Below are 18,206 nucleotides of genomic sequence, written 5' to 3' on the forward strand. Positions count from 1 at the left end.
GATGCTGTCAGGCTGAAGAAGGAGTCCTATCGGGCCTTTTTGACCTGTGGGACTCCAGAAGCAGCTGATGGGTACCGGCGGGCGAAGTGGCATGCAGCTCGGGTGGTCGCTGAGGCAAAAACTTGAGCGTGGGAGGAGTTGGAGAGGCCATGGAGAAACTTCCGTACTGCTTCGAAGTGATTCTTGTCCACCATCCGGCGTCTCAGGAGGGGGAAGCAGTGCAGCACAAACACTGTTTATAGTGGGGATGGTGTGCTGCTGACCTCAACTCGGGGCTGGTGGGCAGAATACTTTGAAGACCTCCTCAATCCCACCAACATGCCTTCTGTTGAGGAAGCTGAGCCTGGGGACTCTGGGTCGGGCTCTCCAATATCTGGGGACGAGGTCGCTGAGGTGGTTAAAAAGCTCCTTGGTGGCAGGGCCCCGGGGGTGGATGAGATCCGCCCAGAGTTTCTTAAGGCTCTGGGTGCTGTAGGGTTGTGTTGGCTTACACGACTCTGCAATATCGCATGGACTTCAGGGGCAGTTCCTCTGGATTGGCAGACTGGGGTGGTGGTCCCCTTTTTCAAATAGGGGGACCAGAGAGTGTGCTCCAATTACAGGGGGGTCACACTTTTAAGCCTCCCTGGTAAGGTCTATTCAGGGGTCCTGGAGAGGAGATTCTGTCGGATAGTTGAACCTCGGATTCAGGAAGAGCAGTGTGGTTTTTGTCCTGGTCATGGAACACTGGACCAGCTCTACGCCCTCAGCAGGGTCCTGGAGGGTGCATGGGAGTTCGCCCAACCAGTCTACATGTGTTTTGTGGACTTGGAGAAGGCGTTCGACCGTGTCCCTCGGGAGGCCCTGTGGGGGGTTCTCCGGGAGTATGGGGTACCGGGCCCTTTGATACGGGCTGTCAGGTCCCTTTATGACCGGTGTCAGAGTCTGGTCTGCATTGCCGGCAGGAAGTCGGGCTCGTTTCCGGTGAGAGTTGGACTCCGCCAAGGCTGCCCTTTGTCACTGATTCTGTTCATTACTTTCATGGACAGAATTTCTAGGTGCAGCCAAGGTGTTGAGGGGATCGTTTTGGTGGCCTTAGGATCGCATCTCTGCTTTTTGCGGATGATGTGGTCCTATTGGCTTCATCAGGTCGTGATCTGCAGCTCTCGCTGGAGAGGTTCGCAGCCGAGTGTGAAGCGGCCAGGATGAGGATCAGTGCCTCCAAATTCGAGGCCATGGTCTTGAGCCGGAAAAGGGTAGAGTGCCTTCTCCGGGTCAGGGTGGGTGTCCTGCCCCAAGTGGAGGAGTTTAAGTATCTTGGGATCTTGCTCACGAATGAGGGAAGTAGGAAGCGGGAGGTCGACAGGCGGATTGGTGCCTTTGAAACGGGCGCTGTCCCAGTCTGTTGTGATGAAGAGAGTCTGGTGGCAGTGAAGACAGAGCTGAGTCAACAAGCGAAGCTCTCAATTTACCAGTCAAGGGTTTAGAGGGGCTGGCACAGGGCTCGAAAGAGTCACGAGGAGGAGGGGACTCGAGAGGAGCACGCGGAGGCGAGGACTCGGGAGGGGCACGAGGAGGCGAGGACTCGGGAGGAGCACGAGGAGGCGAGGACTCGGGAGGGGCACGAGGAGGCGAGGACTCGGGAGGGGCACGAGGAGGCGAGGACTCGGGAGGAGCGCGAGCAGGCGAGGACTCGGGAGGAACGCGAGGAGGCGAGGACTCGGGAGGAGCGCGAGGAGGCGAGGACTCGGGAGGAGCACGAGGAGGCGAGGACCCGGGAGGAGCACGAGGAGGCGAGGACTCGGAAGGAGCACGAGGCGAGGACCCGGGAGGAGCACGAGGAGGCGAGGACTCGGAAGGAGCACGAGGCGAGGACCCGGGAGGAGCACGAGGAGGCGAGGACTCGGGAGGAGCACGAGTAGGCGAGGACTCGGGAGGGGAACGAGGAGGCGAGGACCTTAATATTTATTTGCATAGAAATAAAAATGAAAAATCTGAGTGAAGCAAATTTTTTCAATTTCTTTTGTGTTACAAACATAATAGCTACAAACTACTTACAGTTAAAGTATTTTTGACTGAAAAAATAGAAAATTTAGCTTGTCATCTTTATAAAGAGACCAAGCTTTTGCATGTACTCCAAAATTAACAGCAGCTTATTTAATCTGGGTATCCCTTTTCAGGTTTTTTTGGTACTGCCACTTAAGGGGTTAAATGATAGTATATTCATGCATTAGTGTGACCTCGTCAAATTTCAACGTTCAGATTTGAAAACTGATGTTCACAGATGGTTTTCATCCAATCTGACTGAGGTTGTTTAACTAAGTTGCTGAGGAAAAATTGAACAGCTGCTTGAAGACAGACTTTTAAACATTTATACGCTATGATACTAGCGTAGCTTTCAATAGGGAAAACCATATTAATTCAGTGGAGATGGGGAAAAAAAACATGTGTAAGGATCTTGTGGAAAAGCTGCAGATTGCAACCAACTTTCTTTAATCTCCAAGTGTTGAACAGGAAAAAACCCCACTAAACTAACTAAACCAAAAATAAAATAGTTTAACTGTTTCCTTTGGTTGTTCCTGGGTGATTCTTCTTTTGCTGCAGCATTCCATATCCCCGTGTTTAGCTAACAATTATTTTTTGAAAAATCTCCCAAATATTTAAATCAAAGTATTTTAATTATACATTTAGATGTTTGCCATTATTCAAATATAAATGAAATGCCTTTTAAATATTATTTTGTTCTTTACACACCTTTTTGTTGACCAACATGCTTAATTTCATTGTGTCCACAGTGCAGAGTAACAGACTTCCTCATGAAGTTTAAACTATAATATATATATATATGTTGCACACTCGAACAAAAGTGGTGTCGAGACATGCAGTGGTTGTAAATTTCCTTTACTTCCTTTTTTCTGAACATACAAAACACGTTCATCGATCCGTGCGTTACACTATAACGGTTACATTCACCATCTTCTCTTCTTCTTTGAACCTTAGGACCCTTCTGACCTGAGGCTGCCCTAAGCGCCTGTTAGAAACTGATCACTGTCTAAACTTGTTTCACTCTCAGTCCGAATAGCTACCAACATACACGTGAATATTCCGCTAAACATGGACAATGAAACAGTTTTTAATAAAACAAAACATTTATAGGAACAGATAATACTCATATTTTAATGGAAGCGGGGGAGGTTCCTTGATCCAAAGTCCTCAGCAACTGATCCCCCCCCCACACACACACATATATATATATATATATATATATATATATATATATATATATATATATATATATATATAATGTTTTTCTTGAATAAGTTGATTAACTGCACTAAACCTTATTTTAATATGCAATTGAATGTGTTGAAACTATTTTTCTTATTTGATATTTTCTTCATATTATGTCCCAGTACTAACTTTCCACCCTGTTAGGATGTTTCCGTTTTGCCTTCAAAAAGTCTAAAATTTCATAAACACCATTTAATGGAAGTGACATCAATTGGTTTTGAAGTAAATTCAACCATGGAAAACAAGGAAAGCTTCAACTGTCACTATCCCCTTACTTTTTAAATATTAAATATATATGCAGGGCCGTGCAGAGACCCCTAAAGGGGCAGGTGCTCAAAAAAACTAAAAAAAGGGCACATCTAACCGCATTCTAGGACAAAATATTAACAAAGCCACCCAGCTTTAAGAGTTTAATAAACAATGATAAATTACAAAATTGCAAAGCTAAGGAAAATCTCTATACGCATATGTAAGATATTTTATTAGTAATTTCTTTCCTCGGGTCTATTTTGTTATAGGAAAGTATTGCAATATTGAAACCCGCAATTTAGCAAGATTTGTAAATCAGAGCTGGACCACCAGACATATTGTGTCTTTACAGAATTATAGTATTAAAAATATAAACAAGGGCACAATGCCACCTTTTAGTGGACTGTAATCTATATAAAAAGAGCTGCCTGTTTGCTGCAGTGGAGATGAAGATGGTCCATTTAGGAAAGCAGAGCTGCATCAAACTTTAATGTGGAACTGCAGAAAAAAAAAAGAAAAAATTGAATTGTTAATGCATGTCACCATGAGAAAAGCCTGCTGAGTTATGTTTAAAAAACTTTTTTAAACATTTAAATCACACATTTGTCTCATAAAGCGAATTTTTTCTTTTTTTTGCAAAACAAACATTTGTGCATGTCAGAATTATTTTCTTGATATTCTAAGTTTTTGTATGACTCAAAGTTTTGCTTGTGATTCTCACATGACATTGTGGGCAGGGCCCAAAATCACAAACGATTTCTGATGTGTGAAAATAAAAGTTTATGTTTGGCAAATAACTTTTTAAGTTCACAAGACAAAAATGTGTTATTTAATTAAAAAAAGTTTTTTAAACAAAATAATTAGTTTTTGTAAAAAAGGAATCATTACATTTACAAAACTTTGGATTACAATTTTATTTTACTTAACTGAGGTCAGTTTTTTTTTCCTCCATTGAATAATTGGGAAAAAATGTAACTTCATACTCTGCAAACCAGACTATAAGCTTAAAGTCTGGATTGAGTTTCTTTCCCTTCATTAATTACACACTTTATCTCCATCATGGTAATTCACGGTGAGTTATTTTTAATTCTAAATGAATATCCCTCTTGGACTTTTATTTAAGTGTTATTTTCCTTCAAGATACATTTACCTAACGCCAGAATAAATCCAATGTACATTATGCAGCAAAGGAAATTATGCAGCAAAGGAAATTAGAAGATCGGACATATATCCGTTATGGAGATGATAAGTTTTGGACGGGCGATGTGCCCTTATTGCATAAGCGATACTGAAGAATGACCCATCATTAACGGTACAGGGAAGAAGCTTTTAGTTGCTTTGCTAGCATAGTCGTTAGCTATCAGCTAGCTAATAGCGCAACAACAGCCTAATGTCTGTATGATAGAAATACTGGATCGATAGATGAGAACAGTTTCTCCTCACCTGGCTGTCTCCTCCCGCTCAGTAGTTCATCAGAGAAAGGCAGACACAGAGGCCTGTCAGTGTCTGTTGTATTTCATTACCTCTCTGCTTAAACCGCGACTCCGAGCTGAAGCAGAAACGATACTTAAGCGTTTTCCTTCATCTGACAAGTAGCAAGTTACTCCACTTTATTCACCAAAAACGTTTTTATTTTTAATTAACCAAAAACTGTTCTGTAATCTGGAACGTTCCCTACGTTGAGCTCCAGTTAGCCGCTTTCGCACTGCGCGAGAGGCAACTGCGTCATGCGTCACGGGCAAAAGGTCAAAGGTAACAAGGTGACCGGAGGGCTTATTATGTTGTCCAAAAATAAATAAATAAATAAAATAAACAAATAATGATTTTAGTACATGTTATATGTCAGAAGAGGGCTTAGAAAATAATAATACAAAAATAAATAAATAAATAAAAAAATAAAAATAGACCAAAAGGGCACTTGGGGGCAAGGAGCAAAAAGGGCAGGTGCTCAAGCACCCCCAGCACCCACCCCCCCCCCCCCCTCTGCATGTGCCTGTCCACCTGTAAATGTTTCAACCAAACAATCTTTTATTTTCTTAAATTTATGATAGTGTTAACTTTTATTGTTTTTAGTGGGAATGTCCTGTTATCTGTGTGCTGCTCTCATGGCTAGGATTTTCTTACTAAAAGATTTTTAAATCTTCTCAGGATTCTCCTTGTGAAATAAAGGTTTAATAAAAGTATAATAAAAGTGGAAAGTCTTCAAAACCCCAGAATATGACTAGAACACAGTAAATCTACTATGTGCCAAGACAGGTAGAATCTCAATCTTAGTTAATTTTTTAAACGATTGTACTATGAAATTCTGTCTTTAGCTTGTCTGAAAGGTAACAGTGTTGTATTGCTTCAGTTTCACCTCCTAATCCGAGTTTTAACATGTTCTGTGAACACTGAATTTGCGCGCGCGGGGATTTTAAAACCACTGATCCTCCGCCTCTCATTGGAAGCCCGCTGAACTGCTCAGCCAATCACAGTGAAGGGACAGTACAGCTGAATTTACATGCACTGTGTATAAGAATGGTCTCCGAACCATAGCGTCAACTTCACTCCGAGAGAAGATGCCTGAACCTGCGAAGTCTGCGCCCAAGAAGGGCTCCAAGAAAGCCGTGACCAAGGCGGCCGGCAAAGGAGGCAAGAAGAAGAGAAGGACCAGGAAGGAGAGCTACGCCATCTACGTGTACAAGGTGCTGAAGCAGGTCCATCCTGACACCGGAATCTCCTCCAAGGCCATGAGCATCATGAACTCGTTCGTCAACGACATCTTCGAGCGCATCGCCTCCGAGTCTTCCCGTCTGGCTCACTACAACAAGCGCTCCACCATCACCTCCAGGGAGATCCAGACCGCCGTGCGGCTCCTGCTGCCCGGCGAACTGGCTAAGCACGCCGTGTCTGAGGGCACCAAGGCGGTCACCAAGTACACAAGCTCTAAGTAAACTGTCCGCTGCGGAAGTTGCTCAACCCGAAGGCTCTTTTAAGGGCTACCCACAATGTCTGAAGAGCGCTGACCCTGACGCTTTAGTCTGCTTTGTTCAGGAAGATTGAGCTATAACACATGACTCTTAGAAAAAGAAAAACACTGGAACTGTTCTTAAGCTGTACTGATGATCTAAAATGGTTCAGTACTTTAAATTCCATGGACTTTAAGTTTAATAAAGTGAAAACAAAAATAAACCATCCTGAAATGTAAAAGTATGGTGTATTGGAGGTTAGAGTAATGAAAGATAAAGTTCTCTAAATTAAAATGCAAATAAGTAATCAGGGCTTGATAAACGTCTGTTTTTCCCTTAAAATAAACGTTTTGAGAACTTCAACTGCAAATGCATTGAAGATCTGTTTAAAACTAAAGTTGGATTCCCATTGATCTAGAAATCTAAATTTTAAACCCTTGATAGTTTTTACCTAATGGTAAACTGATTTTAAAAAATGGGTTTCAAGTAAACAGCTAAAGTGTTTCTAAAAATGTTCAGCCCAAAATGGAATCTACTGACCTACATTTTAATCATTTCAAACTATAAGAAATTGAGAAAAAAACAAACTTCATACAATATTACACCATTTTTTTAAAAGACATTTGTAAAAAGCAAAGTGTTGCTCCCTCTTTTAGCTCAAACTTAAACAGTTTGCCTAGTTTTCTGTCATTCCAAAGTTCTATCTTTTCTGGAATTATTTTTATGTTTAGCAAAGATATATAATTAACAGCTTATCAAGCATTAAAAATTGACGCTTGGTTCTTGTCTGCCTGCTGCAACGCAGGACTTCTGGTCTTTCTGCATTTTTCCCAGTGAGAATGCAGAAAAACTAAAACGCCAGTTTCTGTACTGTGATGAAAACACGTGACCCAGGTCCAGAGGGTGAGGATGACTATAAGAAAACTTTTGGCAACATCTCAGTGGAAATATTTCCCAAAAATTTCAATTAAAATTAACTTTTAAAGATATTTTTTTCTTGTTTGTTATTCAGTATAAGTTTTCTAAGATGTTATGAGAAAAAAAACGTCCTTGTTATTTAAAAAGCAAAGCAGATTCTGGACTTCAAATTCAAAAACACCAATTTACTTTTCAGCAGTGATGTTCCGAAGTTTACACACATTACATGTTAATCAGTCCTTGGGTTATTGAAAGTTTATTGAAATCCTTTTTCTTGGGGCTCTTACAATAAAACATTTTTTAGAATAATGATTTTGATTCCATATTTATAGAGTGAAATGTTTTCACTCTATAAATCGATTTTACTTGGACTGAAGAGCAAAATCTTACATCTAATCTGTTATCATATATACATTAAAGCCCATCGTTTTTCTCTCAGGATGTAATAAAAAATGTGGCAATTTAAAAAGAGATTAAAATAGAGCTAATTAAGAAGCAAAACAATTGAAGGAATGTGTTTAAGTCATTTTATTCAGGCACACAAAGGAAGCCAAAAACACAAATACTCTGTTTCAAACTAACTTTGTAAAACCCAGGGCAGATTGAGAAAGTGTAGAAAATACTTTATTCATTCAGTTCAACTTCTAGTTATAATCTTGAAGTTATTTTTTTATTAATTTCAGGAGCTGACAGCAGAAAATATGACTTTGATTAGCGCTGCTAGGAAGTCTGGCAACATCATGAGACGCCATCATCAATGTGTTTGCTGATGCTACAATATCTTCATTTCAGGAAGAAATGAGACTCCGCGGCTGGTTGTTTTTATTCTCAGTCTTTACACTAACATGTCAAGAAGCGTCCAGACAGTATTTGATAAGGATGATAGGATCTGACGAGGAGAAAGGACGGAAAATACAGCGATTATCAGCATGTTCCGCCGTGAATCGGTGCAGTTTTCAGGCTCCGGTAACAAAGAGCAGAAAGCTTCAGAGATTTCCAGAAGCTGAACACGAAGAGAAACTAGTCCGCTACGGATCCACTACACTGTCGGCCCGCAGCGCTGATCCAACACGGAGATTTCAGCTGTTTTATGCCGCCGAGAAACACAAAGTTTTAAAGTCCATGTTGCTGCGAAGAGCCCCGGACGCGGTTGAGTCTCCACGGTTCTCATGGTGCGTTTAAGTGCCGCGCGCTGCTCCGGGTTTCTCATTTCCACTCTGACTGTTGTTGAATCGCCAGCAGAAGATGGCAGAAGTCGCTCCAGCTCCACCGCCCGTCGCCGCTCCAGCCAAAGCGGCCAAGAAGAAGGCCCCCAAGCCCAAGAAGAGCGGCCCCAGCGTCGGCGAGCTGATCGTGAAAACCGTGGCCGCTTCCAAGGAGCGAGGCGGCGTGTCGGCGGCCGCCCTCAAGAAGGCTCTGGCCGCCGGAGGATACGATGTGGACAAAAACAAAGCCCGAGTCAGGACCGCCATTAAGAGCCTGCTCACCAAGGGAACCCTGGTCCACACCAAGGGAACCGGGGCCTCCGGCTCCTTCAAGATGGGCAGCAAGGCCGAGACCAAGGCGAAGAAGCCCGCGAAGAAACCCGCTGCTAAAGCGAAGAAACCCGCGGCGGCGAAGAAACCCGCAGCAGCGGCGGCCAAGAAGCCCAAGAAAGTAGCAGCCAAGAAGCCTGCTGCTGCCAAGAAGTCTCCTAAGAAGGCTAAGAAACCGGCAGCCATCAAGAAGGCAGCGAAGAGCCCTAAGAAGGCGGTCAAGAAGGCCACTAAGAGCCCTGCGAAGGCAGCAGCCAAGAAAGCTCCAGCGAAGAAGACCGCTAAGCCCAAAGTCAAGAAGGCAGCAGCCAAGAAGTGAACTCCATCCCTCACAGACATCAACTAAACAAAGGCTCTTTTAAGAGCCAACACTGCAACGCTTAAGAGCTCATTCCGTCGCTTGTAACAAACTTTATCAATGAAGAGAAATGCCTCTTTCTGCGATTACGGAGAGTTGGTACGACAGCGTATTTAATTTTTTTTTTTGTTTTCAAAAGTTAGAAATGTTCGATTTTTGCTACTGAGGGACTTTCCAGAAGTCGAAAAATGTTAAAATTCCTGAAATTTTCGAGTTTTTGCACTAGATAGTTTGAGTAATCTCAAAATTAAGGTTTTTTCTAGCAAATTTGAGTTTTCAAACATTTTTAGCAGAAAAGCATTTATTCTCTCTATATTGGTCATAGTACACTGTTGTATCTTTCTGTACATTTTGAATAATTTACGGGTTGTTTACAGATGGGGCTGCACAGTGGCGCAGTTGGTAGAGCTGTTGCCTTGCAGCAAGAAGGTTCTGGGTTCGATTCCCGGCCTGGGGTCTTTCTGCATGGAGTTTGCATGTTCTCCCTGTGCGTGCATGGGTTTTCTCCGGGTACTCCGGTTTCCTCCCACAGTCCAAAAACATGACTGTCAGGTTAATTGGCCTCTCCAAATTGTCCCTAGGTGTGTGTGTGCATGGTTGTGTGTCTCTGTGTTGCCCTGCGACAGACTGGCGACCTGTCCAGGGTGACCCCGCCTCTCGCCCGAAACGTTGGCTGGAGATGGGCACCAGCACCCCTCCCGACCCCACTGAGGGAAAAAGGGTGCAAGAAAATGGATGGATGGATGGATGTTTACAGATGCTCATTGAGATTTTCAATGTGAAAACATTAATTTCATGTTGCTACGATGCATCACTTGATACTGTTGCTGTTTGGTTTTGTATAAAATGTAATTTTTTGTGGTTTTGTTTTAGAAAGTCACCCTTCACAGTTCATTTTACATTTTACTTGAAAATTGGTACAAATCACAAATCCTATAACTGTCTGGGATTTTGGGTCGAAAATTTGCAGCGTCATAATTTTTGCTCCATAGTGACGTTTAAAAGAAAAATGCCATTATTGCTGTTTTTTTTAACAGGGACAATGTTGGGATTGAATATTTTTGTAATAACATTGTAGTTTTCCTCCAGTTAAACTGAATTTCAGTTTTCAGAGTTTCTACATTGTGAAGTCTGGTATTTTCTTAAAAGGTGTTATATAAAATAAAATAAATTTTATATAAAATAAATGTGAATAAAATGTTACATTTGTTGCACTTGATTGATTTCCCCCCCATCGTTTACCTTTGCTGATGCAGTTTTTATACCCTTCTTTCACTATTCAAGTTTAAAGAAAAAAAAAACATACATTTACAATTAGACAAATAAAAACATTTTAATACATAAATGTTGGCTTAATGCAGTGGTTCCCAAACTTTTTCTCCATTGTTTTCTTTTAGTTTTGTTTGATTTACTAATTTCTTTTGCATTGCATGTTTTGCTTTATTTCTGTTGGAATAATTGATCTTGTCTGTCCTTTTTCCTTGGGTGTTCCTTTTGTTTCAGGGACCGAGTAGTAGGCCTGAAGCCTCGTTTTTAAAAAAAAAATTGTTTTAAAGAATTGTTTAATAAAATATTGTGCACTGAAGAAGAAGAAAAATCTGTGCATCTTTTTATTTTTAAAATAGATCACCACCTGCTGGTCACATAATCAACCACCGCTGTGTTCATGAGAGGCTTATTAATGATCGCAAAATAAATATTAAGCCTGAAAACCTAATATCGTAACGGACTGAGTGTTCAATGTTTTTAACGTAATCTCGGGTCGGCTTGTGGAGCGCAGGCGGTTGCCACGGCAACGGGTGTGCTCATGAGCGGGGGGGGGAGGGCGGGACATGTCCCCTCTCCCCCAATATTGGAGAGAGTCATATTCGTCCCCCCCCCCCCAATAATTTCACCTCAGTTGCGAAGAATTTTAAAATCCTCCACTCGCATGCTTTTATTTTGAAGGCGCACACCAGCGCATTCAGCAGAGCGCTTCCTGCCCCTCCCCCCTCTGAACGGCTCAGAGTAAAGGCAGCCAAGTACACCTCGCTGCAGCATGCAGAAAGGGGCGGGGACGGACCACTGTCAGCCTCTTACCTTATATGGAAATGGGACCATTGCAATCCGGAAGTGAAGGGGGCGCTAGTGGCGCTATTTCCTGTACCAGCCGCGTTAATAATAATAATAATAATAATAATAATGTAACGTGGTATGTCCCTTTAAAAAAATAATTAAAACTATTGTTTTTTAATGTTAAAATCACATTAGTAATAAACAACTTAAAACAAGCAACAATAATGAATTATTATGTATATGTATTTATCTATTGTCACCCAATCTAGCTGAAACAAAAGGCTTAAAAAATATTTAGGAACACATTTATCCATCCATTAATTATCATACACGCACGCATGACCCTGGGCAGATCACCAGTCCATCCTAGATTAAGAAAACGGATACCAAATACTTCAAGAACGCTGTAGTTCAATTAATAGATTGTGATGTAGTGAAACGTACTCTTATAATAAATAAATTTAAATCTAAAATATAACTAGTGCCAAAAACTATTATGCTTGGTTGCAGGTGAGCTCAACTATTGTCATTGTTTACCATAAAGTCTCATTGGAAACCTTTCCTGTAAGGACTCCAGCTTAACCAGTAATCTGATAAAAGACACTGGACTGGTGTCCCACTATTCAATTTAGAAATTCTATATCAACTCTACCAGTTGTATTTGATTCACAAACTGCGCTCAAATATTCAATTGTTGCAAAACCCAGAGAGACTTTTGTAAAACTTTAAATGTAGCTTCAAACTGGAAACACTCAGAGAAAGTAGGTTTTAGAAAGTTTATTTGACAAGAGAATGATCCACTGTGGATTAATCATTGTTTCTGTATGAAAAGCTTCTTTGAAGTCACCAGATAAATAAATCAGGCTTATGTGTACATTCTAACGCTCTTCAATTCAGCCAATCAGCTCATCATGCGCCTCCGTCTCAGCCTATCGGCGCCGGTCTCCTCATCTTCTTGAATTACCCTTCATAAAGTCCGGCTTGATGTGAAGAACTGCTCCTCACCCGAGTTTCCATCACCTCCACCCGGTCTCCACCGTCGCTCGGCATACCTTTAATCTTTGTATTATGGTATGATTCTAACTGAACATGTTTCTGTATTTGGTTGCTTTATTTAAATAAAAACTGTTGATTCTGATTGCTAAAACATAAACGACTGAGGTTTGCAAAGACAATTTTTATTTCTTCCAGTCATTGTTAAAGTATATGAAACGTTACACATGAAATACTGAAAGGTATTATCTTTGCTTGTATTTCAAAATTTTAAAACAAGGTTATCCAATTGTTAAACAATGCTGTTACAATATATTTACAACTACTTTATTGGTTCTACTTTCTCTTTAATATATTAGAGCCACAATGTTACTTTTCCTGGAAACAACAGTTCTACCAAAAAACTAAACAATATAAATCAACTGAACTACAACAAAAGGAACACTAAAAAATGTACATAATGTTTAAAGAACACATTGTGAAAAACTAAAGGATGACAGAACAAATCCAAATGTCAGCAGAACAGATTTACAAAGATGTCACCAAAATGAACAATGTGTGACAACTGAAATGTGTGAAAGACTGTGGAAAACAACTATTATTCTCCTTGCATTCAGTACTGACATCCAGGGCAGTGTCCAGGTCTGCCATCACAGTAGTAACGAGGGTAATCTCCTCGTCTTCCATTTCCAGTGAAGCCCACACAGTCTTTATATTGCCGGTTACAGGAAGAACACGTAACAACTGCAAAAGGAATCCGGTTTTCTGCCTTGAATGACTTTGAAAATTTACCCCAGTTGATCTCACCTGTAAATGAATGATAAATTTCATGTAGTTTAAATCTAATTTAACATGTTTTATGTGGAAAAAAGTCAAAGGTTCTTACCATCCAGCCAAGCAAAGTGAGTCCTCTTCCTGAACACTGGGTCAGACACAATGGCTTTAAAGCGCTTGCAGGTTAATGCCAAGGTGAGGTAAGCTGCATCTCCCTGTGCTAGTATCACCTCTTGGAGAACAGCTTCCAGTACATCCAAAGGCATCTGAAAATTACAGAAAAACAGGTGCATTGCAAGACTATCACCAGAATAATGGCTATGACGCATATGATTATGAATGCATCTTTACCTGCAAAATTGGTGGCATCATTTGTACCTGCATGGTGAGAAGCATAAAACAGTAATTAACACTTTGTATCTCTCAGTGTCTTACCCTTTCCATCTCTACTGTCATAAAAAAATGATGTGCAAAAAATATATTTTCCTGTTTAAAAAAAAATCATTTCTGGTTTAAATACAAATCAAAAATAATAGTTATGTGTACATTTTAAAAATTAACCTCAATTTGTGCCTCAGTTGCTTTTGCATAGGTGTGGTCATCAGCACACAGAGTCTGTAAAAAAATATAGATATTTTGAAAGTGAAAGATGAGCCCAAGTCCAAACAACATCAAAACAGTTTCAACCTTTTTAACTGTCCTATCCTGATTTTGTTTCATATTTTAACAATCAAGCATTGCATAAAACTGCATTGTGAACGGACATAATAGAAATTACATGATTCAAAACTACACACTGATGAATTTGAACTAAACCATACCTCATATTTTGCCCCCTCATGAACTTTTTTCCGCTTTCTCTCCTTTTGTAGTTCTTCTTTGGACCTTTTAAAAGGACAAATTGAAGATTTTCTTTAAAAAACTGACTTATGTGTATGATGATGTGGTATATTGCACCATTATTCTTACTTCACAGGGAAGTTTCTCAGGAGAGTGAGAGTCCACCATCTTCGTATTGTCATCATGTCATTCTGTGGACATGACAGGTTCGCATTTAATGACATCTCCAACAGAAAGCATGCAGTCTTATCTGTTTCCTTACCTCCGTGAAATCAAATGGTGCTTCCATCACAAAGTAGAGAGCATACTGTGGAGAAAAATGTGATTATGTCTATACAAACAATACAACAAAATGGTGGGAGGAAGTGGATGTTACCATCACTACAAACATTCCACAGTTGTTGGACAGTCCTTGTTTAGGCAATCCCTGTGGTGTTTGAGAGAACATTCAAGAAAAGAGGGAAAATTTAAATTACTTTAACAATCAAATTAATGTATAAGACAACAGCCTTACCCACACTATTGACTGTAAACATTGAACGGAGGAATGATTGGAAATAAGCAGTCTGGTAGCTCTAAAGAACTATAATTGTCCAACAATAACATCTCACTTATATTAATATTTTTAATTTCCATTTTTAAAATAACTATCAGTGCACATACCTTCATTTTAATTCATGTCTGCAGAAATAAATGGGTAATATTACACTGCACATTATGATCAGTAAAACCGTACTTAATAGTAGATATATCACCTAATACTGTTACTCTTACTAGTGTTTTTTGCAGTTATTTACTACTATAAATATATGAAGTAGAGGGAACTACACCCACCTATGATGGCAGCTTTTAGTTTATAAAAAGTGTTAGACTTTCCAGAAATGTTGGCGTGCAAAAACATATTTCAAAAAGGATTAACCTTTTTCTAGTCTTTTTTATGAAAAAAAAACCAACTACAAAACTGTTAAGAAGGTAAATAAATAAATGATAGTGTAAGTGTAGCTTTACATACCGTTATGTTGAACCGTAGCAGTTCTTGTTATGTGATTCTGTACCTTGAACGACTCATCGGCTTTGTATGAGCAAAGAGGACAGAAATATCCGTCATTCGTGCAATACGGAATAATCTTCTCTCCGTTACGAATGTTACAAATAGAAACGTGGATCTGTTAAATAAAATAAAAAAACAAAGTTTGAGCATAAAATACACTTATCAATTATACATTTTATTTACTTTTCTATTTTTATCTAATGGTGCCCTGCAGGGAAATAATTAGCTATGCTACATGCTAAATTTAACCTTACCTTCTATGAATTACGCATTTCAATAGTCTACAGCTGTTTATTATATGCTCAACGTCATCTAGAAAAGCGTATTGATTTACTATGTGATAAAAATTTTAAAGAAGGTAAAAATACCTTTTGCTGACTTTGCGCCTTTTCCATTTTGGATCGTGTGCCGAACACATGAACCCTCTCAAAATTCTTTCAATCGGCATCTCAAACCCGCTTCTTTAAGGTATTTATACTAGAAATTAGGAAAATAGCGCCCCCTTCACTTCCGGAGTGCAATGGTCCCATTTCCATATAAGGTATGAGGCTGACAGTGGTCCGTCCCCGCCCCTTTCTGCATGCTGCAGCGAGGACCTTCTCAAGGCAGCAGCAGACGGAGTCAGAAAAACTCCCGTTTGAATGAGGTAACCGATCTGTCAGGACGTTTGCCATGAATATCGCTCGTTTATAACATATTGTTGTCAGTTTATTTTCATATATAGAACTAAATTTTTTTGGTTAAGCTGTTTTAATTCTGGAATAGTCACATGTCCAAAATTTAACTGCTAACTTTGTTTAAAAGTTAGCTAGACTAGTCACAATGATTTAGAATGAGACTGAAAAAGCAGCGAAATTAGCCTTTTTATTATTTAAAGTGAGCAACACCTGATCATACTCGACCACTTAACATGTATTTATATATTATATTATATTATTTAGATATTTAGGAGAACAGCAGGGCTAGAATTATGTTGAAGAAAGGTGAAGAAGCTCAGGTGAGGTCTTCATTTAGTTTATTGAAATATGTATGAACTGTTTTTAATTTTTAAATAAGGTAAATTATTTTATTATGAGAGGAGCAGATCAGGCATAGGATCTCCTATGCCTGATCTGCATAGGAGTTTCAGAGGTGGAGTTTCAGAGTGTGAAGATATACAAATTATATTAATTAATTATATAAAAAATTATATTACAGGAGACAATAAGAAAACTGCTCGAGGAGAGGTTTAAAAATAAATTAGTGAAAATTTTTGCTACAAAGTAAATAGAGTTGAGATGTATAATAATGTATACATCTGAAAATGAAGTCGTTTAAATTCTCATTCTGTATGATGAAAACATGCTTTTTATATTTAGTTCACATTCTGATCCTGTAAATTACTGTAGTGTCTGTTGTAAATCCATGAATCCATGCAGGAACACCAGGCAGAGAGTCAGAGGGAGGCAGAGACAGAAACACATATCCGTAGATATTTTAGTTAAATGTTTACGGCTGAAAATGACAGGAGAATAAAAACATTTAGGCTTTTTGCTTCAGTGTTTTTATGGCTCATGTTTGGTAAGTTACTGAATGCAGGGCTGGAAAGTGAGACTGAGTGAGGAGCTAAGGTGTCTGTTAGATGTGAAAAGTATCATTTTTATTTATTTTGTAGATCAAATTGTTGCACTGATGTAGAGAGTTGTTCAAGAAGAACAAAACTTGTTTTTTAGATTTTATTTTTGTTGGTCAAACTGCTGTATTGAGTTTAAAACTGCCGAGTCCTATTTTATTATTTGTTTTTTACTTTGGCTTTAGAAAGAAGTAGAACCAGTTCAACTGCAAGTCAATTTATATCAGTGCATTTTGACCAATAATCAAATGTCTTTTGACCAATAAGATATATCAGAATCTGGCAGCCTGTCTGTGCTACCAGAGTATGTAGCTTGCTAGTTGTGAGGCAAATGCTAAAGTGAGTGTTCATCCTGGAATGACGGTCATTATACTATGCATAACTTTAATCTGTTTATTGGATTGTAAATGGTAACATGTTAGAATACTTGTTACTGAAACAAGGGTCAGATTAGAGTAACGCATTACTGATGTGATGATGGCATAATTGTTTGACATTTCTGCTCAAAATATTTACTGATCTGTCAGGTTTCCGATATGCGTCGCCCCCAATGACAGACTCGTTCCTACGGCCTTGCCTAGAACACTCTAAAAGGCAATACCTATTCCTACTTAAATTAGGTTTGTATGCTTTACTCAAGTCTCACTAAATTGTTTATTCAACTCAAGTAATGTGAGCAATGTACATGTTTGGCCTGAGAAAAGTACAAGACTACATTATTTTGAGTAAACTGGATTTGACTATTTTTGTCACTGGAGTGAATGCTTCAGCTCAGCGGTGCGCAGTAAAGTGCGGGAAGCTTCCATTGGAAGAAACAGAGCTTCTTTAAAGGTGAGTTATTCGTCTTCAGTATATTTTCATGTGCCATGTATGCCTTGACTACTCGCATATATGGTTACAGGTAAATTTTTCTTTGAAAAGATGACGCATAAAAGTCTTTTGCAGGCTAATATGCTAATGTTAGCATGTTGCTCATGGGTCCAACATTAGCTAAAACGCCACGCCTTTTACTTGAGAGCCTTTAATGTTTTTGTCCATTGTTGTGGAAAAAAACTTACCAAGCACTGTTCAGGTAAAATCACTCAATCAGGTTTATTTATGAATTATGCACAATACAGAGAGCTTGTAGGACAATCAATCATGAAGCAATTCTGGATGGAAAGCTCTGCCAGGCAGAGACAACACATGAGTCTTTTACACACATTAAAGTTAATTTTAAATTGACTTCTCTTATGTCTAGAAGAATGAATTTCTAAACTCTTAAACATCCTTAGGAGTCAAACAACTAAGAATGATCATAATTAAGCTACCCAATTTCATGTGTTTTCTAGGAAACCCAACAAAACAAAAAAATTACATTAGTGCAGTGAAGGTATAGATAAGTGTCCGTTCAAAACCCAACAAAGCGCAGATTTTCCATCTGGAAAGTAGGTAAAGCGTAGAAGCAGGAACACTGATCGCCTGTCTGCTCAGGAGGATTTGTTACCTCCTGTCATAAAAGTATAAATCTTGCTTCGGTCACTTGACAGTGGACCAGCAATAGTTCTTTGAGTGGAGAGCCTTTCAGAAACATCCAAACTAGCTGTTGCTCTGGACATTGTCC

The 18,206-nt window shown here is 39.5% G+C and overlaps 3 protein-coding genes across 4 annotated transcripts; 2 read left to right on the forward strand and 1 right to left on the reverse strand.

Annotated features, from left to right (window-relative positions):
* The first annotated feature begins 6,021 nt into the window (after window positions 1–6,021).
* Window positions 6,022–6,694, forward strand: LOC103467542 (histone H2B). Its single transcript, XM_008414019.3, is given in 2 exon segments — window positions 6,022–6,043; window positions 6,046–6,694. Coding segments are annotated over 2 exon segments (414 nt in total). The 5' UTR covers window positions 6,022–6,036; the 3' UTR covers window positions 6,453–6,694.
* A 1,865-nt stretch (window positions 6,695–8,559) lies between these two features.
* Window positions 8,560–10,481, forward strand: LOC145552606 (histone H1-like). Its single transcript, XM_081610220.1, has one exon. It carries the CDS (start codon window positions 8,631–8,633, stop codon window positions 9,237–9,239), a length of 609 nt encoding a protein of 202 aa, XP_081466346.1. The 5' UTR covers window positions 8,560–8,630; the 3' UTR covers window positions 9,240–10,481.
* A 2,009-nt stretch (window positions 10,482–12,490) lies between these two features.
* LOC145552607 (uncharacterized) lies at window positions 12,491–15,593 on the reverse strand. Of its 2 annotated transcripts, none has more exons than XM_081610228.1 (9): window positions 15,360–15,593; window positions 14,317–15,106; window positions 14,203–14,247; window positions 14,070–14,131; window positions 13,922–13,985; window positions 13,662–13,715; window positions 13,452–13,478; window positions 13,213–13,366; window positions 12,491–13,133 (listed from the first exon to the last, which is right to left on the reverse strand). In XM_081610228.1, exons 2-9 carry the CDS (start codon window positions 14,386–14,388, stop codon window positions 12,940–12,942), a joined length of 672 nt encoding a protein of 223 aa, XP_081466354.1. In that variant the 5' UTR covers window positions 14,389–15,106; window positions 15,360–15,593; the 3' UTR covers window positions 12,491–12,939. The 2 variants fall into 2 exon arrangements, with proteins under 2 accessions (XP_081466354.1, XP_081466358.1); XM_081610232.1 differs by having other exon boundaries at window positions 14,317–14,367; window positions 14,953–15,592.
* Between the last annotated feature and the right edge of the window lie 2,613 nt (window positions 15,594–18,206).

This window comes from Poecilia reticulata, chromosome 1 (genome assembly GCF_904066995.2).
Source record: "Poecilia reticulata chromosome 1, P_reticulata-male-v2, whole genome shotgun sequence".
NCBI lineage: Eukaryota > Metazoa > Chordata > Actinopteri > Cyprinodontiformes > Poeciliidae > Poecilia > Poecilia reticulata.